A 26,160-nucleotide genomic window follows, 5' to 3' on the forward strand; every position below is an offset into this window, starting at 1 on the left:
TAACAGTAGAAAACAATTTATTTAATAAAAAACTTCAAGTAATTTTTAAGGAACATGTGAGGTGAGGTAGAAGCAACAATTTTAACACATTTAACATTCATTAAAAAAAAAAAAAATACAACCTTGAGAGAGATATCCTCCCACAGAAGATGGATACAGTAAAGTTAAAATTGATCACCATTTACTTAACTTAAGCATTTTGAGGCAATTATTTTACAAAAATATCTTTATTCCCAAGGAAAAAAAAAAGAGAGAGAGAGAGAAAACTGAGTAGTGTCTCAAAACAAAGGGTCATATGAACAATAGGTGAAAATAAACTTTTTATCATCAATTCAGCAAACAAAACTTCTCAAAAGAATTATTTTCTTTTATATCAAAATCTACTGAAAATAACAAGTGGGAGATTAAGGGGCAATCAGGAATTAGGGAGAAATAATAAATTTATAATTAATAGTTTAAAAGACTAGATTTAAAGTAAAAATATACCTTATACCAAAAAGCAATAGTCAGGGGAATAATCCTGCAAAATGGTCTTTGGATCAGAGATCTCAAAACACAGAAAAGAATCACACCTGTGTCCTCATCATCATAAGGCTGTACTTAGGTAATAAAAACAAATAATTTTCTTTCCCTAATCTCTTAAAGAATGAGCAAAATATGATAAAAACCTATAAAATCAAATTAGTATTGAAATTTTAGACTTAAAGTTTCTCAGATCCTAGAGTTAATCCATCAATAAAGCTGGTAAAAATTTGTCAAACTCTTTCTAGGTCACACAAAAACATACTTACAGTACATATAAACATACTTTTCAGTTTTGGGTACACTTATACTGAAACAATACTGTGTTAAATTCTGCATAGTGATAGAACTTTATGTTTAAAAGATTATACCAAAAAAAAAAAAAAAAACAAACAAACAAACAAAAAAACCCCAAAAAACTGGAACTCTGAGCAGAGTACATTTTACATTATTTCATATCCTTGGGATAAAAGTGATATTCATAGTCTAACCAGACACTTTTCACAGCATATCCAAATTACAAATAACAGGTAATATTTAGAGAAGATCACTATGCCAGTAAAAGAAAAGCAAGGAAAACAGTGCTTTATCTTCTTTGAAAACCACCTAATACATGACAAAGACTTTCATGTTCCTCTGATGGAAGATCCATGATGTAAAATAAATTAAGGAAGATATACTTAACACAAAATGGAATTGCAGGAAGACATTTATGACATTATTCAACATTTTGTAATTTGGTTTAAAGAACTGCTAAAAAAATTTTATGGCATTCTATGGATAATAATGTACGTAAGCAATAAGGTTTATATATCATAGCCTAAGACCTTCATATAATTTTTTAAAAGATGATTTATCTTAATAACCCATAATATGACTAGGAATAATTCTCCATTTTTTAATTCTTTTAATTTAATTTTTCCACACGAGAGCACGAGCAGGGGAGGGGCAAAAAGAGGGGACTGACTCAGAGCTCAGTCTCACAGATTGGATCTCATAATCGTGAGATCATGAACTAAGTCAAAATCAAGAGTCCAGATGCTTAACTGACTGAGCCATGCAGGCACCCCTTTTTGTTTATATTAATGTTTTGTTCCAGATTAAAGAAAAATAATTATAAATTATTGTGAGAGGATCCAGAAGGGGTAACCACTTTTCCTAGATGTGTTCTAAGAAACATGCATTCTGCTCCTAGGGCAGCAGATCAAGTCCCTTTTCTTCCCTTTCTCCCTTCACAAATCATCCTTCTCCATCACCTTCATTATTTCAGTTTTTGCTTAAAATTACTTCCTGTGACAGGGCACCTGGGTGGCTCAGTTAAGTGTCCAAACCTGATCTGAACTCAGGTCTTGATCTCAGGGTTGTGAGTTCAAGCCCCATGTTGGAGTCCACACTGGGCATGGAGCCTACTTAAAAAAATAATAATGATAAAGTAAAATAAAATAGGGGTGCCTGGGTGGCTCAGTCAGTTAAGCCTCTGATTCATGGTTTCGGCTCAGGTTACGATCTCACTGTGAGTTTGAACATCACGTTGGGCTCTGTTGGGCTCTGTGTGCATGGACAGTGCGGACCCTGCTTGGGATTCTTTCTCTTGTCTCTGCACCCTCCCTGCTCCCTCTCTCTGTCTCTCTCTCAAAATAAATAAACAATAAAATTAAATTAAAATAAAATAAAATAAAAATAAAATAAAATAAAAATAAAAATAAAATAATAAATTAAAGTAAAATAAAATAACTTCCTGACAATTGTTTTCTCTCTTTCCTTTGTAAAATCAGGTCTTTGAAATATGCCCATAGAAAACACAGGACACTAAGTTTTAATTATACAAGTACATAAAATACTCACAAAGCACAAATGTGACCATATACAAAACAAAAAGGATATTAATTTTTCTGAGTTTAGATGATGAAGTAACTTCCCCAAAGGAGGATAGCGGTTTAGTGAGGGTACACATCCCAGAAGAATCAGTTTATGTTTGGCTCTGGTTATAGCAACATTAAGACGTCGCCAATCTCTCAGGAGTTCACCAAGCTGAAAGAAATAATTTTCAATTTATTTGAGTTTTCTTATATATTTAAGTTTGTTATAGCAAAGAACAGTTTGTTGTGAACTATTTTCCTACTTTAAGCATATAGTGCAGAAAAGATTCACCAACACATTTAAAATTCTATAGGCAGTTGGAAAAACTTGTTCACAACACCAACTTACAAATATTTTATCTTGGGTGCAATATCCTAGCTATAATTTAAGGAACTGAAGCTAAATCCACTCATTATAACATTGTTGGTTACAGCAATAAAAACGTGTAATAGCAGAAGACTCAGAGGAATGATTAAACTGACTGGGTAGCTTCGTCAGTTAAGGATCCAACTTCAGCTCAGGTCATGATCTTGTGGTTCGTAAGTTCAAGCCCTGCATCTGGCTGTCTGCTTTTTCCACAGTGGCTACACCAGTTTGCATTCCTACCAACAGTGCATGAGGGTTCCTTTTTCCCCACATTCTCACCAACAGCTGTTGTTCCTTGTGTTTTTGATTTTAGCCATTCTGACAGGTGTGAGGTGATACCTCATTGTGATTTTGATTTTGACTTCCTTGATAATTAATGTTCTTTTCATGTGTCTATTGGCCATCTGCATGTCTTTGGAGAAATGTCTGTTCCTGTTTTCTGCTCATTTTTTAGTTGGATTGGTTTTTTTGGTGTTGAGTTGTATACAATTTGGGGTTTTTTTGGTAACCTATAATTCCTTTATGCAAACACATATGAATCAGTATTCATATTTCCCTTTTTTTACACAGAAGGTAATGTATATACTCTAATGGACTTTCCTTTGTTCACTTAAAAAATAGCTTACAGATCTTTCCATGTCGATACACAGAAAGAGACTTCATTCTGTTCTTACAGTTGCATAGTTTCTTATTGTATATAAGTGTCATAGTTTGTGAGTATGTGTATATCTATCAAAATATCTATCTATATAGATATATGTATATGTTTTCATGTATATGTGTTTTTAGTGTTTATTTTTGAGAGAGGGAGAGAGAGAGAGCATGAGTAGGGGAGGGGCAGAGAGAGGGGGCAGACAGAGGATCCGAATCAGTCTCTGTACTCACCAGAATGGAGGTTCCTCAAAAAATTAAAAATAGAATTACCATATGATCCAGTAATTTCACTACTTACTAGGTATTTAACCAAAGAATACAAAAACACTAATTTGTATGTACCCTAATGATTAAGCATTATTTACAACAGCCAAATTATGGAAACAGCCCAAGTACCCACTGATAGATCAATGGATTGGTATATAAACATACGGAATACTTGTGAGCCATAAAAAAGAAAGAAATCTTGCCATTTGCAACAGCATGGATGGATCTACAGGGTCTAATGCCAAGTGAAATAAGTCACAGAAAGACAAATACTATATTATTTCACTCATATGTGGAATTTAAGAAACAAAACAAATGTACAAAGAAAAAAGACAAACAAAAAACCAGACTGTTAACTCTTAAAAAACAAACTGGTGGTTACCAGAGGGGAGGTGGGTAGAGGGATATATGAAATAGGTAAAGGGAAGTAGGAGTACATGATCACCATGGGCACTGAGTAATGTATAGAATTGTTGAATCACTGTATCACAAATGTGAAACTAATATAACACTGTATGTTAACTATACTGAAATTAAAATTAAAAAATAAAAAACAGGGGCACTTGGGTGGCTCAGTTGGTTGAGCATCTGATTTCAGCTTGGGTCCATGATCTCATGGTTCATGGGTCCAAGCTCCATATCAGGCTCTGTGCTCACAGTGTGGAGCTTGTTTGGGATTCTCTCTCTCTGCCCTTCCCCAACCACCACACATGTGCATGCATGCTCTCTATCTCTCTCTCAAAATAAATAAACAAACATTAAAAAAAAATTCTGATTATCTGTAAAGGTGAGAACTGAGTGGAAGAGGAACTGGTAGAAAGGAGACTTTTTACTACATATATTTTTAGAACCTTATGAAGGTATCTCATATAATCTAGAAACAGGAATCAAAAAGAGGTAAAAATGCAAAAAACAAAACAAAACAAACAAACAAACCCTGGAATTATATATAAAATTAAGAGTATATCGAAGGATGCCTCTATGTTTAAAATGCCCCAAACACAACAGCCAAAAGATGGAAGCAACCCAAATATTCACTGATGGATGAGCAGACAAACAAAAGGTGCCCTTTCCATGCAATGCAATATTATTCAGCCTTAAAAAGGAACAAACTTCTGACATACTACACAGTGGATGAACCTCGAAAATACCACGCCGAATGAAACAAGCCAAGTACAAAAGGACAAATACTGTACAAGTCCACTTAAATGAGGTGACTATGGCAGTCAAATTCAGAGACAGAAAGCAGAATGACGGTTACCAGAGACTGGAGGGACAAAGAATTGGAAGGTTGTTATTCATGGGTATAGAGTTTCAATTTCTCAAAATGAAAAAGTTCTGGAGATCTGTTGCAAAACACTATGAATAAACTTAACACCACTGAACTGTAAATTGAAAAATGGTGATGATTTAAAATTTTACATTATTTTTACCACAACCTAAAAAAAAGAAAAGAAAAAAATGTCCCAAACAAATCAGAAGAAAATACAATGAACTCACAGGTCCATCTTTATTACTTCTAACAAAAGTTACTAGAATGATACTTTTGTCTCTTCCTTGGTATTTGTCTACGGTGTTAACTTCGACCATTCCAATAGAAGAATGGGACAATAAATCATTGATGATCTTTAACTGCTGCCTGTATGGTGCAATAATACCAATATCAGAGGGTTTACATCCAGCCTAAACAGAAAAAAAAACACAATGAAAATGAAAATCCTGATTTCTGTTAAAGCTTTACTAAACTTGTTAAATGTGTGCCCAATTAATGTTTATAACAGATCCTCTTGTTGCAAGGAGTAAATACAATTGCTAAATTTGCTCTAAATCTATATCTGTATTTCCTGAGATTAAATAATTTCCTCAGGGCGCCTGGGTGGTTCAGTCGGTTAAAGGATCCAACTTCGGCTCAGGTCATGATCTCACAGTTCATGTGAGTTTGAGCCCCACATTGGGTTCTGTGCTGACAGCTCAGAGCCTGGAGGCTGCTTCAGATTCTGTCTCCCTCTTTCCCTGCCTCACCCCTGCTTGTGCTCTGTGTCTCTTAAAAATGAATAAACATTAAACAAAATTTTTAAGTAATTTCCTCAAACATGGCTCCCTTGATTTTTATTGATTCATGGCAGTATAATGGTTTGCATGCCACTACAACAGTGCTGCCATTTAAAAAAAAAGTACAAAAAATACATTATACCCTGCTATCCCTTACATTGAAGTTTCCAATCCCCAACCATACTGATCATACTGACTACAACCCTACATGACACAATCATAATTATCTGATGTTACAAAAAATTAACCTAAATGGAAACCCAAATTACCATTATAAAAAATTATATCCTAGATAGTTTTCTCAAAACAGAACAAAAGCAATCAGGCTGCATCTTAATGAACAAGGATTAACGTTAATTCTTATGTTCCTTGCATTCTAACATTATACTGCATTTCACTTTAATATTAATTAGCCCTCAAAATTAAAATTTAAATTACCTTAATAAACACTGAGGTCAGGAAAACTATTAGTTTGGCTTCTGTTATATTGCTCACACCACCCTTTTCAACTTGTTCTGGTGCTGGAACCTAAAAAGAAAAATAGGTTAAGAGTACTGTCAGTACACAGGTAGCCATAGAGACTAAACAACCAGCTGTGGAGACCAGTGAAAAATATTGTCATTTTAAAAACTGAAGGTAAAAGATGGGGTGCTCGGGTAGCTCAGTTGGTTAAGCACCCAACTCTTGATTTCAGCTCAGGTCATGATGCCAGGGGTCCTGGGATTGAGACTCGTGCTCAGCATGGAGCCTGTTTGGGATTCTCTCTCCCTCTCCCCCTCTCCCCCACTCACTCCAGCTCTCTAAAAAAAATTAAAAATAAAAGTTGAAGGTAAAAGAATAAAAATGAATGACATTAGCCACTTTCAGAAAGTCACCCAGAGGCAGCCCATCTTAAACATCCTACAGTTCAGATTAAAATCTCTGTGAGAGCTGACCACACATTGGGCTTCACATAACTTCCTTTGTTATCTCCCAGTTTATAAGCATCAGAAGCTAGAAAAGATAAGTAACTTGCCCAAGACTTCACAATAAATCATAGCACTAGGATTCAAACCTAGATCTGACCCTAATATCTGTTCTCTTTCCATATTCTTGTTGCCTTTTATTTTTTACTTTTATAATTTACTTATTTTTAAATTTACATCCCAATTAGTTAGCATATAGTGCAACAATGATTTCAGTAGATTCCTTAGTGCCCTTACCCATTTAGCCCATCCCTCCTCCCACAACCCCTCCAACAACCGTTTCTTCTCTATATTTAAGACTCTCTTATGTTTTGTCCCCCTCCCTGTTTTTATATTCTTTTTGCTTCCCTTCTCTTATGTTCATCTGTTTTGTATCTTACAGTCCTCATATGGGTGAAGTCATATGATATTTGCCTTTCTCCAACTGACTAATTTCGCTTTGCATAATACCCTCTAGTTCCATTCACGTAGTGGCAAATGGCAAGAGTTCATTCTTTCTGATTGCCGAGTAACACTCCATTGTATATAGATATACACCACATCTTCTTTATCCATTCATGAAATGACGGACATTTGGGCTTTTTCCATACTTTGGCTATTGTTGATAGTGCTGCTATAAACATTGGGGTGTGCATGCTCCTTTGAAACAACCTACCTGCATCTCTTGGATAAATACCTAGTAGTGCAATTGATGGGTTGTAGGGTAGTTCTATTTTTAATTTTTTGAGGAACCTCCATACTGTTTTCCAGAGTGGCGGCACCAGCTTGCATTCCCACCAGCAATGCAAAAGAGATCCTCTTTCTCCGCATCCTCGCCAGCATCTGTTGTTGCCTGAGTTGTTAATGTTAGCCATTCTGACAGGGGTGAGGGGATATCTCACTGTGGTTTTGATTTGTATTTTCCTGATGATGAGTGATGTGGAGCATTTTCTCATGTGTCAGCTGGCCATCTGGATGTCTTCTTTGGAGAAGTGTCTATTCATGTATTTTGCCCATTTCTTCACTGGATTATTTGTGTTTTGGGGTGTTGAGTTTGGTAAATTCTTTATAGATTTTGGATACTAACCCTTTATTGGATAATGTTATTTGTAAATATCTTCTCCCATTCCGTCACTTGCCTTTTAGTTTTGCTGATTGTTTCCCTCGCTGTGTAGGAGCTTTTTATTTTGATGAGGTCCCAGTAGTTCATTTTTGCTTTTGTTTCCCTTGGCTCGGGAGACGTGCTGAGTAAGAAGTTGCTGCAGCCGAGGTCAAAGAGGTTTTTGCCTGAATTTTCCTCTAGGATTTTGATGGCTTCCTGTCTTACATTTAGGTCTTTCATCCTTTTTTGAGTTTATTTTTGTGTATGGTATAACAAAGTGGTCCAGGTTCCTTTTTCTGCATATCACTGTCTAGTTTTCCCAGTACCATTTGCTGGAGACCATCTTTATTCCATTGGATATTCTTTCCTGCTTTGTCAAAGATTAGTTGGCCATACATTTATGGGTGCATTTCTGGGTTCTCTATTCTGTTCCATTGATCTGAGTGTCTATTTTTGTGCCATCTTGTTGCCTTTTATACAAATAATGAAGCCCATAGTTCCCCAGGTTATACCATCCCCGGTAAAACTCTCCAAGGACTATTTTGTTCCTACATAATTCTTAAGTAATCTTGATGATGATATTGATTATACATTATTATTATTATTATTATTATTATTAATTACAGTAGGCCCCATTGCCCAACATGGGGCTTGAACTTAGGACCCTGAGATCAAAAGTCACATGCTCAGGGCACCTGGGTGGCTTAGTCAGTTGATCATCCAACTTCAGCTCAGGTCATGATCTCATGGTTCCTCAGTTTGAGCCCCTCATGGGGCTCACTGCTGTCAGTACAGAGCCTACTTTGGATCCTCTGTCTCCTTCTCTCTCTGCCCCTCCCTGGCTTGTACTCTCTCTCTCAAAAGTAAATAAATCTTTAAAAAAAAGAAAAAAAGAAGAGTTACATGCTGTGCTAAGTCAGCCAGGCACCCAAATCTTGATTATTTTTTACTTATTTTTTTGCATTTTTTTAAAAGTTTATTTGAGAGAGAGAGAGAGAGAGAGAGAAGAAAGCATGCATACACATGGGGGGAGGGGCAGAGAGAGAGGGAAGAGAGAGAATTCTGCACTGACAATGTACAGCCCGATGCTGGACTCAAACCCACAAACCATGAGATCATGACCTGAGGTGAAATCGGATGCTTAATGGACTGAGAGACCCAAATGCCCCAATCTTGATTATTTTTAATACATTTTATTTGGATTCTTGATGCTAAGAAAGAAAAAAACTGAGTAGCAAAAACAAAAAATGATTGGTGAGGAAAATAATTGTAAATTATAACGAAAAAATTGGCATTGAGGTTTCTAAATGTAATCATTTTTGAAATCAGTTTACTGAAAAAATTTCCCAGAGCCCACTTGCCCCTATTTATTACTCCTTGAACCTGAAATGTTAAGGGCAATATCCAAGAGAATGAAAATTCCATCATGGCACACAGGGTGGGGTCTTATTTTTATTCTTATTTATTAAAAAAAAATTTTTTTTTTAATGTTTATTTCTTTTTCAGAGAGAGTGAGAGAGAGAGAGAGAGAGAGAGAGAGACAGAGAGCACGAACAGGGGAGGAGCAAAGAGAGAGGGAGACACAGAATCTGAAACAGGCTCCAGGCTCTGAGCTGTCAGCACAGAGCCTGATGCGGGGCTTGAATTCACAAACCGTGAGATGACCCGAGCCGAAGCCAGACACTCAATTGACTGAGCCACCCAGGCGCCCCTCTTACTTACTTAACTTACATACTTATTTTTAAAGTAAACTCTATGCCCAATGTCGGGCTCAAACTCATGACCCTGAGATCAAGGGTTGCATGCTCTACAGACTGAGACAGCCAGGCTCCCTTGCAAGAGGGGCCCTATTTTTAACAAAGCTGACTCCATTGAGCATAATAACAAAAGATAAAATTATTTTATATTATATGCATACATACAATTGATAACTATTCTTATCTGAAGTCATATAAAGACTTCCAAATCAAGTGCTGAGAAGCACTATATAAAACACACTATTGAAGTACAAGGTTAAAACTTTTTCTTAGTCCCTAGAAGTAAGAATCAAGTCATTTAAAGTCCTTGTGAAGATTTTCGTTAATAACAAGTTTGTAAAGAGGTCTTTATGTGCATATGTGGAGGCAAGAGGTGGTATTTGGGAAACATCTGTACTGTCAAGCTCAATTTTGCTGTGAACCCAAAACTCCTCTAAAAAAATAAAGTCTCCATTTGTAAACCCAGCCCTTTGATAACATCAATGCCAATTTCTTTTCTAAGAAATGTAATTATACACTTGAGTTCACTTTCTTTTCTCTTTCTTTTTTTTTTTTTTTGGTTAACTTTCTAGCTTTCCTACTTTAAAAGTCAATTTTGACATCTATTAATTCTCAGAATAAAGTGCCTTCCAAAGATACTGGGTCAATAGAAAGAAGATTCTTTTGTGTTGAAGTAAAAGAAATACACTAGTTTTAACTGGTAAGTTCTATTAAAGCATTCACTATTAAAAACTCAAGAATTTAAATAACAGGACTTGAGGTGCCTGGGTGGCTCTGTCAGGTAAGCATCATACTTCAGCTCAGGTCATGCTCTTACAGCTCATGGGTTTAAGCCCTGTATCAGGGTCTGTGCGGACAGCTCAGAGCCTGGAGCCTGCTTCCCATTCTGTGTCTCCCTCTCTCTCTGTCCCTCCCCCCACTGATTCTCTGTTTCTCTCAAAAATACATAAAACGTTAAAAACAGTTTTTTAATGTTATAAACAAACAAACAATAGGACAAAAGGAGAAAAACCAAAGAAAATACTTAGGTTTTGTTGTTGTTTTTACCTTATCTGTATTAAGAAAACAAACAGGATTGTTTGGCTCAAATACTCCAATCATCCAAGGATTTTCAGAATAATCAGCATAAAATTCCAGTTCCAGCTTTACAGCTTTAAAGTTAGGTAGGTTTATCACTGCATTGGCCACTTTGTCTGATCCACACTCCAGCTTTCCTTCATATGTCAGTTTATTACTTAAGGACATAATTTTACTAAGGGAATTACAAAAATAATTTTAGTTCTGGTAGATGAAAACGAACATAAAAATCACTCATAGCTGACACTCTTAGAAATACCTGTTCATTCTGTACTGCACAGTTAATTGTACAACAGCATTCTTATTCTGTTCCAGCCTCTTGAATAAGCTTTCACTCATGCCAAGAGCTCTGTCAACAAATCAAATTCAGGCTTATCAGTATACTGAAATGGTTCCTTAGGAAGAATCTAATTTAAAATTAAAATGTCAATGTCTGCTTACCTTGCTTCATGGTTTAGCACCAAGGGAGGAAGCTGCTGATGATCCCCCACCAACACAAATCTTTGCGAAAAAAAAAGTGGCCCTAGGCAGACTGGTTGGCTAATTTGAGAGGCTTCATCCACAATACAAAAATCAAAAGTTTTACGAGAAAATATTGGATGGTTTATTCCCATACACGTTGTTGCAACTATACGCTAAAAACAAAGAAAATAGATCAGTTATCTAATATATATAAGAAACATAACTTGCTTTTCCCATTTTTTAAATTAAAGGCTCAAAAAGAAGATTTTTGTCCCAAACAACAGGAATCCCACAATATTATTTAATTCTGAAACATTTACAGTATGCAAGAAAAATTTAATTTTTTACTACAAATTGAAAAATCAAGTAAATTTTCTGGACACTATAACAGTGCTCAAATTGGGATATTTCCCAACGAAAATCTGAAACATTCAAGAGGCAGTAAGTTCATTTTTTTAAAGTTTTTATTTATTTAGTTAAGTAATCTCTACACCCAATGTGGGGGCTCTAACTCACAACTCAGAGATCAAGAGTCGCATGCTCTTCCAACTGAGCCAGGCAGGCACCCTGATAATTTTTTTAAATGTGAACCAGGAGTTCACTTCTGGGAAGGTGGAGTACTTTTCCTCCCTCCTCCCACAAAGCACACAACTAAAAATTCTAAAACATTATATATAAAACAAACATAAGGACTCTGAAAGGTGGAGTAAAGGTAGACCAGTTGGACACCTTGGGACCCAAGGAACAGCACAGAAGTTTGTTCCCTGGATTTTCTTTGGCCTCACATATCCCAGCTTTGGAGCTGAAGAAGCTAGTGACCCAGGAGCGCCAATGGGTGCAGACAAAAAAACCTCAAACAAAAGCCAAAGGAACAGGAAAGACAAAGCCTTGTATGCAGAAAACTTGTATACAGCCACTCACTCTATCCTAGCCAAATACCACAGAAAACACTGTGATCTTACATAACCCCCACCGATGCCACCAAAGGCACCCCAATATCCTACTGAGGTAGTAACAGAGAAGCCAAGCAGGGAGCCAGGACTTTCATCCCTGCTAGTTGATAATAAGCGCTCACCATAAAATGTCAGTGGAGACCATGTGGGGAACCTAGACATCCACCCCATCCAGCAGGAACGAGGAGCCCCCACCCCATGTGTTAATAGAGGCTGAATGGTAACCTGCATTTCAGCTCTCACCTGGCAGCAATGAGGTGGCATACACTCCTGCCCTATCAGAGTAGTGTCAGAGGAAAGTCAGCTTAAACAGAAGTTTTAAATAATATAATATAAAAGTGTTCTGGTTTCATCAAAACTAGGAAATCTAGGAAAATCTCAAACTGAATGATAAAAAGACAGTTAATAGATGCCAACTCCAAGGATGAAACAGATGTTAGAATTGTATAACAAAGATTTTTTTTTTTTTTATTTTTTTTTTTCAACGTTTTTAATTTATTTTTGGGACAGAGAGAGACAGAGCATGAACGGGGGAGGGGCAGAGAGAGAGGGAGACACAGAATCGGAAACAGGCTCCAGGCTCCGAGCCATCAGCCCAGAGCCTGACGCGGGGCTCGAACTCACGGACCGCGAGATCGTGACCTGGCTGAAGTCGGACGCTTAACCGACTGCGCCACCCAGGCGCCCCTAACAAAGATTTTTTTAAATTTTTTAATGTTTTTTTATTTATATTTTTTATGTTTATTTATTTTTGAGAGTGAGAGAGACAGAGCACAAGCAGGGGAGGGGGAGAGAGAGAGGGAGACACAGAATCTGAAGCAGGCTCCAGGCTCTGAGCTATCAGCACGAAGCCCTACACAGGGCTCAAACCCGGAACTGTAAGATCATGACCTGCACTGAAACCTGACGCTTAACCAACTGAGTCACCCAGGTGCTCCAAAAGTTTCTTTTTTTAAGTTTATTTTTAAATTTTTTAGTAATCTCTACACCCAATGTGGCGCTTGAAATCATGACCCTAACCAAGATCAAGAGTATATGACAAGGATTTTAAAGCAGCCATGATAAAAATGTTTCCCTGAAAAGCTATGAACATACTTGAATCAAATAAAAAAATACAAAGTCTCAACAAAGAAATAGAAGATGAAAGCAAAAGCAAATGGAAATTTTATAACTAAAAACACAATAACTGAAATTTTAAAATCATGGGGCGCCTGGGGCTCAGTTGGTTAAGCGTCTGACTTTTGATTTTGGCACAGGTCACGATCTCATGGTTCTTGAGTTCAAGCCCAATATAGGGCTTCAAGCTGCCTATGTGGCGCCTGCTTGGAATTCTCTCTCTCTCTCTCTCTCTCTCTCTCCCCATCTCTCTCTGTCCCCTCCCTGCTCGCTCTCTCTCTCTCAAACTAAATAAACTTTAAAAAAAATTTAAAAATCATGGAATAGACTCAATAGCAGGGGACAAGGGAAAAAAACAGTGAACCAAGAGACAGAAAAACAGAAATTATACAGGCCAAACAACAGAAAGAAAACAGACTGAGGGGAAAAAAATGAATCTAGTGGAACTATCAAAAAATCCAACATTTGTGTCTTCACAGTCCTACAGGGAGAAAATAAAAAGGAAAGAGCTGAAAAAGCACTAGAAGAAATCATGGCTGAAAAAGCAACCCTGTCTGAAAATGTCCCAAGTTACTAAGGAACAGTCACGAGGAGCTGAAAAACGCTTTAAACGAAATGCAAAACAAAATGGAAACCACGACAGCTCGGATTGAAGAGGCAGAGGAGAGAATAGGTGAACTAGAAGATAAAGTTATGGAAAAAGAGGAAGCTGAGAAAAAGAGAGATAAAAAAATCCAGGAGTATGAGGGGAAACTTAGAGAACTAAGTGATACACTAAAAAGAAATAATATACGCATAATTGGTATCCCAGAGGAGGAAGAGAGACGGAAGGGTGCTGAAGGTGTACTTGAAGAAATAATAGCTGAGAACATCCCTGAACTGGGGAAGGAAAAAGGCATTGAAATCCAAGAGGCACAGAGAACTCCCTTCAGACGTAACTTGAATCGATCTTCTGCACGACATATCATAGTGAAACTGGCAAAATACAAGGATAAAGAGAAAATTCTGAAAGCAGCAAGGGATAAACGTGCCCTCACATATAAAGGGAGACCTATAAGACTCGTGACTGATCTGTCTTTTGAAACTTGGCAGGCCAGAAAGGCTTGGCACGAGATCTTCAGTGTGCTAAACAGAAAAAATATGCAGCCGAGAATCCTTTATCCAGCAAGTCTGTCATTTAGAATAGAAGGAGAGATAAAGGTCTTCCCAAACAAACAAAAACTGAAGGAATTTGTCACCACTAAACCAGCCCTACAAGAGATCCTAAGGGGGATCCTGTGAGACAAAGTACCAGAGACATCACTACAAGCATAAAACATACAGACATCACAATGACTCCAAACCCGTATCTTTCTATAATAACACTGAATGTAAATGGGTTAAATGCGCCAACCAAAAGACATAGGGTATCAGAATGGATAAAAAAACAAGACCCATCTATTTGCTGTCTACAAGAGACTCATTTTAGATCTGAGGACACCTTTAGATTGAGAGTGAGGGGATGGAGAACTATTTATCATGCTACTGGAAGCCAAAAGAAAGCTGGAGTAGCCATACTTATATCAGACAAACTAGACTTTAAATTAAAGGCTGTAACAAGAGATGAAGAAGGGCATTATATAATAATTACAGGGTCTATCCATCAGGAAGAGCTAACAATTATAAATGTCTATGCGCTGAATACTGGAGCCCCCAGATATATAAAACAATTACTCATAAACATAAGCAACCTTATTGATAAGAATGTGGTCATTGCAGGGGACTTTAACACCCCACTTACAGAAATGGATAGATCATCTAGACACACGGTCAATAAAGAAACAAGGGCCCTGAATGATACATTGGATCAGATGGACCTGACAGATATATTTAGAACTCTGCATCCCAAAGCAACAGAATATACTTTCTTCTCGAGTGCACATGGAACATTCTCCAAAATAGATCATATACTGGGTCACAAAACAGCCCTTCATAAGTTTACAAGAATTGAAATTATACCATGCATACTTTCAGACCACAATGCTATGAAGCTTGAAATCAACCACAGGAAAAAGTCTGGAAAACCTCCAAAAGCATGGAGGTTAAAGAACACCCTACTAAAGAATGAGTGGGTCAACCAGGCAATTAGAGAAGAAATTTAAAAATATATGGAAACAAACGAAAATGATAATACAACAATCCAGACGCTTTGGGATGCAGGAAGGCAGTCCTGAGAGGAAAATACATTGCAATCCAGGCCTATCTCAAGAAACAAGAAAAATCCCAAATACAAAATCTAACAGCACACCTAAAGGAAATAGAAGCAGAACAGCAAAGGCAGCCTAAACCCAGAAGAAGAAGAGAAATAATAAAGGTCAGAGCAGAAATAAACAATATAGAATCTAAAAAAACGGTAGAGCAGATCAACGAAACCAAGAGTTGGTTTTTTGAAAAAATGAACAAAATTGACAAACCTCTAGCCAGGCTTCTCAAAAAGAAAAGGGAGATGACCCAAATAGATAAAAACATGAATGAAAATGGAATTATTACAACCAATCCCTCAGAGATACAAACAATTATCAGGGAATACTATGAAAAATTATATGCCAACAAATTGGACAACCTGGAAGAAATGGACAAATTCCTAAACACGCACACTCTTCCAAAACTCAATCAGGAGGAAATAGAAAGCTTGAACAGACCCATCACCAGCGAAGAAATTGAATCGGTTATCAAAAATCTCCCAACAAATAAGAGTCCAGGACCAGATGGCTTCCCAGGGGAGTTCTACCAGACGTTTAAAGCAGAGATAATACCTATGCTTCTCAAGCTATTGCAAGAAATAGAACGGGAAGGAAAACTTCCAGACTCATTCTATGAAGCCAGTATTACTTTGATTCCTAAACCAGACAGAGACCCAGTAAAAAAAGAGAACTACAGGTCAATATCCCTGATGAATATGGATGCAAATATTCTCAATAAGATACTAGCAAATCGAATTCAACAGCATATAAAAAGAACTATCCACCATGATCAAGTGGGATTCATTCCTGGGATGCAGGGCTGGTTCAACATGCGCAAATCAATCAACGTGATACATCACATTAATAAAAGAAAAGAGAAGAACCATATGATCCTGTCAATCGATGCAGAAAAGGCCTTTGACAAAATCCAGCACCCTTTCTTAATAAAAACCCTTGAGAAAGTCGGGATAGAAAGAACATACTTACACATCATAAAAGCCATTTATGAAAAGCCCACAGCTAACATCATCCTCAATGGGGAAAAACTGAGAGCTTTTTCCCTGAGATCAGGAACACGACAGGGATGCCCACTCTCACCGCTGTTGTTTAACATAGTGTTGGAAGTTCTAGCATCAGCAATCAGACAACAAAAGGAAATCAAAGGCGTCAAAATTGGCAAAGATGAAGTCAAGCTTTCGCTTTTTGCAGATGACATGATATTATACATGGAAAATCCAATAGACTCCACCAAAAGTCTGCTAGAACTGATACATGAATTCAGCAAAGTTGCCGGATACAAAATCAATGTACGGAAATCAGTTGCATTCTTATACACTAACAATGAAGCAACAGAAAGACAAATAAAGAAACTGATCCCATTCACAATTGCACGAAGAAGCATAAAATACCTAGGAATAAATCTAACCAAAGATGTAAAAGGTCTGTATGCTGAAAACTACAGAAAGCTTATGAAGGCAATTGAAGAAGATATAAAGAAATGGAAAGACATTCCCTGCTCATGGATTGGAAGAATAAATATTGTTAAAATGTCAATACTACCCAAAGCTATCTACACATTCAATGCAATCCCAATCAAAATTGCACCAGCATTCTTCTCGAAACTAGAACAAGCAATCCTAAAATTCATATGGAACCACAAAAGGCCCCGAATAGCCAAAGTAATTTTGAAGAAGACCAAAGTGGGAGGCATCACAATCCCAGACTTTAGCCTCTACTACAAAGCTGTCATCATCAAGACAGCATGGTATTGGCACAAAAACAGACACATAGACCAATGGAATGGAATAGAAACCCCAGAACTAGACCCACAAACGTATGGCCAACTCATCTTTGACAAAGCAGGAAAGAACATCCAATGGAAAAAAGACAGTCTCTTTATTTTTTTTTTTTTTATTTTTTTTTCAACGTTTTTTATTTATTTTTGGGACAGAGAGAGACAGAGCATGAACGGGGGAGGGGCAGAGAGAGAGGGAGACACAGAATCGGAAACAGGCTCCAGGCTCTGAGCTGTCAGCCCGGAGCCTGACGCGGGGCTCGAACTCACGGACCGCGAGATCGTGACCTGGCTGAAGTCGGACGCTCAACCGACTGCGCCACCCAGGCGCCCCAAGACAGTCTCTTTAACAAATGGTGCTGGGAGAACTGGACAGCAACATGCAGAAGGTTGAAACTAGACCATTTTCTCACACCATTCACAAAAATAAATTCAAAATGGATAAAGGACCTGAATGTGAGACAGGAAACCATCAAAACCCTAGAGGAAAAAGCAGGAAAAGACCTCTCTGACCTCAGACGTAGCAATCTCTTACTCGACACATCCCCAAAGGCAAGGGAATTAAAAGCAAAAATGAATTACTGGGACCTTATGAAGATAAAAAGCTTCTGCACAGCAAAGGAAACAACCAACAAATCTAAAAGGCAACCAACGGAATGGGAAAAGATATTTGCAAATGACATATCGGACAAAGGGCTAGTATCCAAAATCTATAAAGAGCTCATCAAACTCCACACCCGAAAAACAAATAACCCAGTGAAGAAATGGGCAGAAAACATGAATAGACACTTCTCTAAAGAAGACATCCGGATGGCCAACAGGCACATGAAAAGATGTTCAACGTCGCTCCTTATCAGGGAAATACAAATCAAAACCACATTCAGGTATCACCTCACGCCAGTCAGAGGGGCCAAAATGAAGAAATCAGGAGACTATAGATGCTGGAGAGGATGTGGAGAGACGGAAACCCTCTTGCACTGTTGGTGGGAATGCAAATTGGTGCAGCCGCTCTGGAAAGCAGTGTGGAGGTCCCTCAGAAAATTAAAAATAGACCTACCCTATGACCCAGCAATAGCACTGCTAGGAATTTACCCAAGGGATACAGGAGTACTGATGCATAGGGGCACTTGTACCCCAATGTTTATAGCAGCACTCTCAACAATAGCCAAATTATGGAAAGAGCCTAAATGTCCATCAACTGATGAATGGATAAAGAAATTGTGGATTATATACACAATGGAATACTACATGGCAATGAGAAAGAATGAAATATGGCCTTTTGTAGCAACGTGGATGGAACTGGAGAATGTGATGCTAAGTGAAATAAGCCATACAGAGAAAGACAGATACCATATGGTTTCACTCTTATGTGGATCCTGAGAAACAACAGAAACCCATGGGGGAGGGGAAGGAAAAAAAAAAAAAAAAAAAAAAAAGAGGTTAGAGTGGGAGAGAGCCAAAGCATAAGAGACTGTTAAAAACTGAGAACAAACTGAGGGTTGATGGGGGGGTGGGAGGGAGGGGAGGGTGGGTGACGGGTATTGAGGAGGGCACCTTTTGGGATGAGCACTGGGTGTTGTATGGAAACCCAGTTTGACAATAAACTTCATACATTGAAAAAAAAAAAAAAAAAAGAAAGAAAATGTCCCAAGTTTGACAAGAGACATTAAATCTATATTAAATCTATAGATTCAATAAGCTGCGAAAACGTCAAACGTGATAAATAGAAAAGAAAAAACACTACAATACACACCATTATTAAAATTCTAAAAACTAAAAGAAAAAAATCTGGAAAGGAGTCCAAGAAAATAACAACTTGCTATAGGGGAAAATATTCTAATTCAAATGTCAGCATATTTCTCATTAGAAATCACAGAATACTTAAAAAAAAAAAAATCATGGAATCCTTAAAAAAGTGGTAGAATATTTTTCCAGTACTAAAAGAAAACAAATTATTTACCCAGAATCCTATAAGTAACAAAATAATCCTTCAGGGATGAAGACATTCTCGCAAGGAAGGAAAACTAAGAGAATTTGTTGCCAATAGACCCACTACCCTAAAAGAATGGATAAAGGAAGATCTTTAAGCAGAAAGGAAATAATAAAAGAATGGAAATTTGGAGGGAACATCAGGAGAGAAGAACATAGTAAACAAAAATACGGATAAATACAATAGGTTTTTCATTTCTTCCAAATTATGTTTCATGGTTGAAGCAAAAATTAGAACACAGTCTGACACAGTCTATGTAGGAGGAATATTTAAGACAATCATAAACAGGAGAAGATAAGGGACATAAATGGAAGTAAGGTTTCAAACTTCACTAGCACTAGTAAAATGACATAATCAATGGACTGACTATACGTTATGTATATATAATGCAATGCTTAGATCAACAGAGCATCCACTAAAAGCTATTCAAAGTGATACACACAAAAACACTATAGAGAAATCAAAATAGAATTCTAAAAAGTGTTCAAGTAACCCATAAGGCAGGAAAAACAAAACAGAATCAAAAAAGAGAGAGAAGCACCCAGCTGGCTCAGTCAGTAGAGTGTGTGACTCTTAATTTCTGGGTTATGAGTTCAAGCCCCATGTTGGACAAAAGGATTACTTAAAAACAAAAACAGAAACAAAAACAAACCACTAAACATACAACTACCAAATGATCCAGAAATTGCACTCCTGGGCATTTATCCAATAGACTTAGGTTCACACAAAACCCTGTAAGTGATTATCTCCAGCAGTTTTATTCGTAATAGCCAAAAACTATCCAGATGTTTTCAGTGATTGAATGGTTAAACAAACTGTGGTACATCCATACAAGGAACAATACTCCCCAGTAAAAAAACCCAACTATTGACACACTCAACAATCTGAATCTCCAGGGCATTAGACTAAGTGAAAAACACCAACCCCAGAAGATTACATATTATACGATCTCATTTATATAACATTCTTGAAATGACAAAATTGTAGCAATGGAGAACAGACAAGTGGTTATTAGGGGTTAAGGAGGGGGTGGGGCAAAAAAGAAGTGGGTGTAGTTGTAAAAGTGCAACACAAGTAATCCTTGTGGTAAAGGAGCTATTCTGAAGGAGCTATTCTGTATCCAGACAGTATCAATGTCAATATCCTAGTTCTTTACTAGTTTTGTAAAATGGTGCCATTGAGCAAAGGATATACATGATGTCTATTATTTCTTACTACTGCATGCAAATCTATAGTTATCTCAAATACTAAGTTTAATTTTTAAAAAGTCAATCAGATATACATCTTAGCCACTTCAAAATTTTTTAATAACTGCTATAGACATTTAACAAAGGACTTGAAGGAACAGCCTATTACATTTACTTTAAGAGATTTTTTTTTTCAGACAAAAATATCAGTTAATTCCAGAGGGGCACCTGGCTGGCTCAGTAAATAAAGCATGTGACTCTTGATCATGGGGGTTGAGTTCGAGCCCCATCTTAGGGGTGGAGATTACTTAAAAATAAAATCTTAAAAAAAAACCAAAAAACAAAAACACTTCCCAGAAAAATATATACAAAACATTAAATAATAAAATAAAAACTAGGTTCTATACCTATAACAAGTCTGTTCATGTACCATTGCTTTGAATTTGAACTTGCTAAAAAATCCCGATTATTAGTAATATAATAACATGTAATATAATAATGTGTTTGGTGTTCCTCTGGGTTTCTGGCACAGAGCTCCTAAAACCCTTGGAATTTCCTGAGTGCAAGGGGTGAGAGGAATATCTTTTGTTATTCATAATAAATCCCTTTCAACCACACCTCAGTTTATGCTAATGAGATGGGAGTTGGTTGCCAGAGGAACAAACCTAGAGATTAAAGAGTCAAAACTGTCAGCTCCACCCCCTCCCCTCTACCTCAGGGAAGGGGAGAGGGGTGGGGATTGAGCTAATCACCAACCACCAATGATTTAATCAATCATGCCTACATGATGGAATCTTCATAAAAACCCTAAACAAAGGGGTTTGAAGAGCTTTTGGTTTGATGAACACCTGGTGCTGGGAAGGTGGTTCATCTGCAGAGGGCATAGAGCTCCATGCCCCTCTCCACATTCCTTACCCTATGCATCTCTTACATCTGGCTGTTCCTGAATTGTACCCTACATAATACATCCAGTAATATAGTAAGTAAAGCACTTATTTGAACTCTGTGAGCCATTCTAGCAAATTCTCGACCCAAGGAGGGGGTCATGGGAACCGCAATTTATGCCTGGTTATGCAGATAACACAGAAGGCCCAGATTTACAACTGAGAACTGAAAGGGGTAGTACAATCTTATTGGGACTGAGCCCTAACCTGTGGAATCTGCACTAACTCCAGGTAGTTAGTGTCAGAAGTGTTTTTGAGTAGAGAGCAACAAGTTTTCCTTTATTAGGATATTTTAATCTAGAAGATGGAAGCCCTGAATAAGAAACCAGAAACCTCGTCTCAGTTCAAAAGCAAACAGTAAATTATAAATTAATAAATTGGTCAACGTGACTGACTTTCCCAGAATGCCATTACTCCAATCACTCTAGCTGCAAAAATTACTGTTGGCATTATCATGCAATAATTGTACTTACATGACTATTGTAGAGTTCTTCTAGAAGAGCTAAGGATGTAATGGACTTGGATCGGCAAACTTCCTCCTCTGTGAATTTCTGGATGTCTAGATGTACCTTCTGAGTCTGACCCAAACGCAAAAATCCTATTTTAAACTTTGCTAACTTCAAAAGAATATTGTCAACAGCAGAGTGTGTATAGCTGGTCAACAAAACACTAAAGCCACAGGCATAGAGAATTCTTACCTAATAGTGAATAAAAGAAAGGAAAATAGCATTATTTTTAATTCCAGATAATTTTTAACATGCTTATGTTTTTCAAACAGAATCAGAAAACTTAATAGTTAGGAAGCATATCTTAAGAGCTGAGCCAAGGTAACTTTTTATTAAGTTAAAATGATATGTTAATAACATATTATTAGTGATAATAAAATTGAATACATATGAACTTTGAATAGTGCCTTGCACACAGTATTAGTTGATAAATATTTGTTGCCATTTTGGTTATTCTAAAATTAGCACAGAAATTTACTGACATGGAAGGTGAATACCAGAAAAATCTATTTCAACCACTTCTATATAATTTATCATTTTTATTTACTTTATTGTTTAATGTTTATTATTAAATATTTTTATTTATATATTTATATACATTCTATAATTATATTTATTTTATAAATATTATATTTATAAATATTTCATATTTACACATATATTTTAAAATTTTTAAATATTTAAAATTAAATAAATAAATAAAAATAAAATAAAATAAAATAAATAAAATAAAATTTAATTTAATTCAAAAATTAAATTTAATTAATTAAAAATTTTAAAATATTTAAAAATGTGTAAATATAACATTATATAATATATAAACATATATATTATATAATATTTAAATATATATAAATATTTATATATATATTAAATATTTATTATTTTTGAGAGACAGGAAAAAAGTGTGCACACATGCACGCACATGCAAGCAAGGGAGAGGCAGAGATAGGGAGACAGAGGATCTGAAGCAGTCTCTGTGCTGACAGCAGAGAGCCTGATGTGAAGCTTGAACTCACAAACCACGAGATCATGACCTGGGCCCAAGTCAGATGCTTAGCCGACTGAGCCACCAGGCATTTTTTAAAGGGAAGGAAAACATACAATGACATACATGCCACCAACAGAAAGAGATCTCAGACAATCCTAAATGCAGGAAACCTACAACATGATTACAATTTTTTGTGACTTAGTTTTTCTATTTCTTCTGTCATTCTAAAAGGTTAATTTGAAATGAAGACTTGATTTAAAATTCAGCCCTTTTGGGGCGCCTGGGTGGCTCAGTTGGTTAAGCGGCCGACTTCGGCTCAGGTCATGATCTCACGGTCCGTGAGTTCGAGCCCCGCGTCGGGCTCTGTGCTGACAGCTCAGAGCCTGGAGCCTGTTTCAGATTCTGTGTCTCCCTCTCTCTGACCCTCCCCCGTTCATGCTCGGTCTCTCTCTGTCTCAAAAATAAATAAACGTTAAAAAAATTAAAAAAAAAAAAAAATTCAGCCCTTTTGATAGCAGACATCACACTGTCTGAACTGAGAAGCTGATTTAAATACTTAGTTTCTAAGCAAAAGAATAATAACCTTACGAGAGTACATATGGTAGTTGTTTTTCCTGTTCCAGGCATGCCCACGATGAGTGTGTAGTCTTTTGAAAGAAGTACCTTTTTCATTGCTTGCCTCTGAGGTTTATTCAAACCTGCATTTAAATTTTAAAATAATGGGAAAAAGAATGTTGGATTTCAGTGAGCAAATTAACTAGAAGAAAAGTAGCCTTGGGGTGACTGGGTGGCTCAGTCCATTAAGCCCCGTCTACGGCTTAGGTCATAATCTCACAGTTTATGAGTTCAAGCCCCACATCGGGCTCTGTGCTGACAGTGTAGCCTGGAGCCTGCTTCAGATTCTGTGTCTCCCTCTCTCTGCCTCTGCCCTGCTCACACTCTGTCTGTCTGTCTGTCTCTCTCTCTCTCTCTCTCAAAAAAGAAAGCAGCCTCTATTCAAGTCTGTTCTTCAATACATCTGTTTGTCTTTCTTTCTTTCTTTCTTTCTTTCTTTCTTTCTTTCTTTCTTCCTTCCTTCCTTCCTTCCCTCCCTCCCTCCCTCCCTCCCTCCCTCCCTCCTTCCTTCCTTCCTTCCTTCCTTCCTTTTTTAAATGTTTATGCATTTTTGAGAGAGAGATATAAAGCACAAAGAGAGGAAGGGCAGAGAGAAAGGGAGACACAGAATCTGAAGCAGGCTCCAGGCTCTAAACTGTCAGCACAGAGCCCTATGAGGGGCTTTAACTCAAGAACTGTGAGATCATGACCTGAGCTGAAGGTAGATGCTTAACCGACTGAGCCACCTAGGCGCCCCCAATAGGTCTTTTCAAAATAAGAAAATGTGACAGTGATGTTAAAGTGTATATGTAAACTGTTTCCTAAGAGAATCTGTCCAAAAATTATAACTGCAAGTTAAATAAATAACAAACACGACAGACGATGACATACATTACATTATAAATACAACCAAGAACAATGGTAGAAGACATGCTCATTATCACATACCTTTCAGAATGCAGGCAACTGTATCCTTTGCATCATGCGGAAGAACAGAACTGAGGTAGGATATAAACTGAGGTTCACGAAAGTCAATGATCAAATCTCGAAGTTTCTGACTGACAAGGAAAAAAAATGCTTTTAGTAATATTCCTTAGGAAAGTGGGGGTAAATTTCAGATTTATTCATTGTTACAAACCTGACACGAGTATTTTCCATCAATTTAGAAAGATTTCCTAATGGGGTATCTATATCACAATTCTTTTCTTCCTGGTCCAATCTGAACAAAGTTGATTCTGGGAGTACTGACAAGTTCCTACAACAGCAAAACACATGTACATAAATGTTTTGCAATTAACACGGTCAGTCTATGTAAGAAATACACTGCTGTTTGCTAAGAGTAAATGGGCCAGAATAGCTATTAAAAATGGCTACTAGGCCCTAAAATTCATACTTGCCAATCAGAGACAATATAAGAAGGGTGAACTGGCAGGAAAAGAGAGAAAAGTAGGGTACAAGACACTAAGGTCAAAGCAGTTAATCAGGAACCTACATCTGTTGACAATTCACTAGGCCTTGCTTTACAGTCTAGCCTGGGCTCACCACCCCCAGAAGGATCCTGAACACATGGCCCTTCTCTCTTCTAGCCTGGAGCACAGGTCTCTTTCCTGATGCCTTCTCCCACTCTTCCTCCAGCTCCTCAAACCCTAGGGTTCCTTCCATGGTCCTGTATACTGCTCTTTCTTAGAATTTCCCTTTGGTTCCAAGCCCTTATGTGGCTCTGACCTCATATTCCTCTTCCAACTGGTTGCTTACCCAAGCTTCAGGTTTGGATATACAGCAGGCAGCAGTATCTTTCCACGTGGCCAAACCAAGGCTATGAAACTGAATATACTCAAAACTGAACAAATCTTCATCCCTGCTGAACCTGATCCTCATTCTGTGGTTCTGATCCCAGTTAATAGCACTTGCTTCTATACCACTGCTTTATCCTTCCCTCTCCCTTAACCTCACCCTCTTCCCAACCTGCATATTCAACCAGCATACATTGTAAAAGGAGAAAATGAAATGGTGAGAGCTCAGAATAAGCTTCATAGCTGACAAAGGGGGTCTAGCCTGCCTGCCATTCATGTGGTTGTGAGAACTAGATCAGATTATGTCCACATAAGCATTATAAAACAGAATATGCTAGATAAATGTTTGGCAGTTTGGTAGCTCCTCAAAATATTAAACTCAAAATAGTGCATAGCCCAGCAATACCACTGGTAGGTACCTACAAAGGAAAATAAAAAATATATTCACATATGGGGCGCCTGGGTGGCTCAGTCAGTTGAGCATCCGACTAGCTCAGGTCATGATCTCACAGTTCATGAGTTCAGGCCCTTCATCGGGCTCTGTGCTGACAGCTCAGAGTCTGGAGCCTGCTTCAGATTCTGTGTCTCCCTTTTTCTCTCTGCCCCTCAAAAATAAAGAAAACTAATAAAAAAATATTTAAAATATATATATATATTCACATAAAAATTTGTATGTGTATATTTATAGCAACACTAGCTATAACACCCAAAATGTGAAAACAAGTCAAATGTCAATCAGCTGATAAATGGAGGAGCAAAATGTGGCCTATCCACATAACAGAATATTATTCAGACATACAGAAATAAGGTACTGGTAAATGCCAAAACTTAGATGAACCTCATAAACATTATACCAAGTAAAAGAAGCTAGGTAATAAACAACAACAACACATATTTTGATTCTATTTATATGAAATATCCAGACTAGATGCATCCATAGAGACAGAAAACAGAATAGTTGTTGCCAGGGACTGAGGGGAGATAGACTGCTTAATGGGAATGTTTC

The 26,160-nt window shown here is 37.2% G+C and overlaps 1 protein-coding gene across 3 annotated transcripts in view; it reads right to left on the bottom strand.

Annotated features, from left to right (window-relative positions):
- DNA2 (DNA replication helicase/nuclease 2) overlaps positions 1-26,160 on the bottom strand; it is a 57,101-nt gene continuing 30,941 nt past the window's right edge. For 2 of the 3 annotated variants that reach the window (XM_058696516.1, XM_058696517.1), the window contains 10 exons: positions 24,500-24,616; positions 24,310-24,419; positions 23,351-23,465; positions 21,744-21,963; positions 11,043-11,236; positions 10,861-10,950; positions 10,572-10,776; positions 6,160-6,249; positions 5,170-5,352; positions 1-2,553 (listed from right to left, as the gene is read on the bottom strand). In XM_058696516.1, the coding sequence (XP_058552499.1) occupies positions 2,332-2,553; positions 5,170-5,352; positions 6,160-6,249; positions 10,572-10,776; positions 10,861-10,950; positions 11,043-11,236; positions 21,744-21,963; positions 23,351-23,465; positions 24,310-24,419; positions 24,500-24,616 (1,546 nt within the window). In that variant the 3' untranslated portion in view covers positions 1-2,331. The remainder of the gene's footprint in view (positions 2,554-5,169; positions 5,353-6,159; positions 6,250-10,571; positions 10,777-10,860; positions 10,951-11,042; positions 11,237-21,743; positions 21,964-23,350; positions 23,466-24,309; positions 24,420-24,499; positions 24,617-26,160) is intronic. The other variant, XM_058696518.1, reaches the window with a different exon arrangement.

The sequence above is a fragment of the Neofelis nebulosa genome, chromosome 13 (assembly GCF_028018385.1).
Source record: "Neofelis nebulosa isolate mNeoNeb1 chromosome 13, mNeoNeb1.pri, whole genome shotgun sequence".
In the NCBI taxonomy this organism is placed as follows: Eukaryota; Metazoa; Chordata; class Mammalia; order Carnivora; family Felidae; genus Neofelis; species Neofelis nebulosa.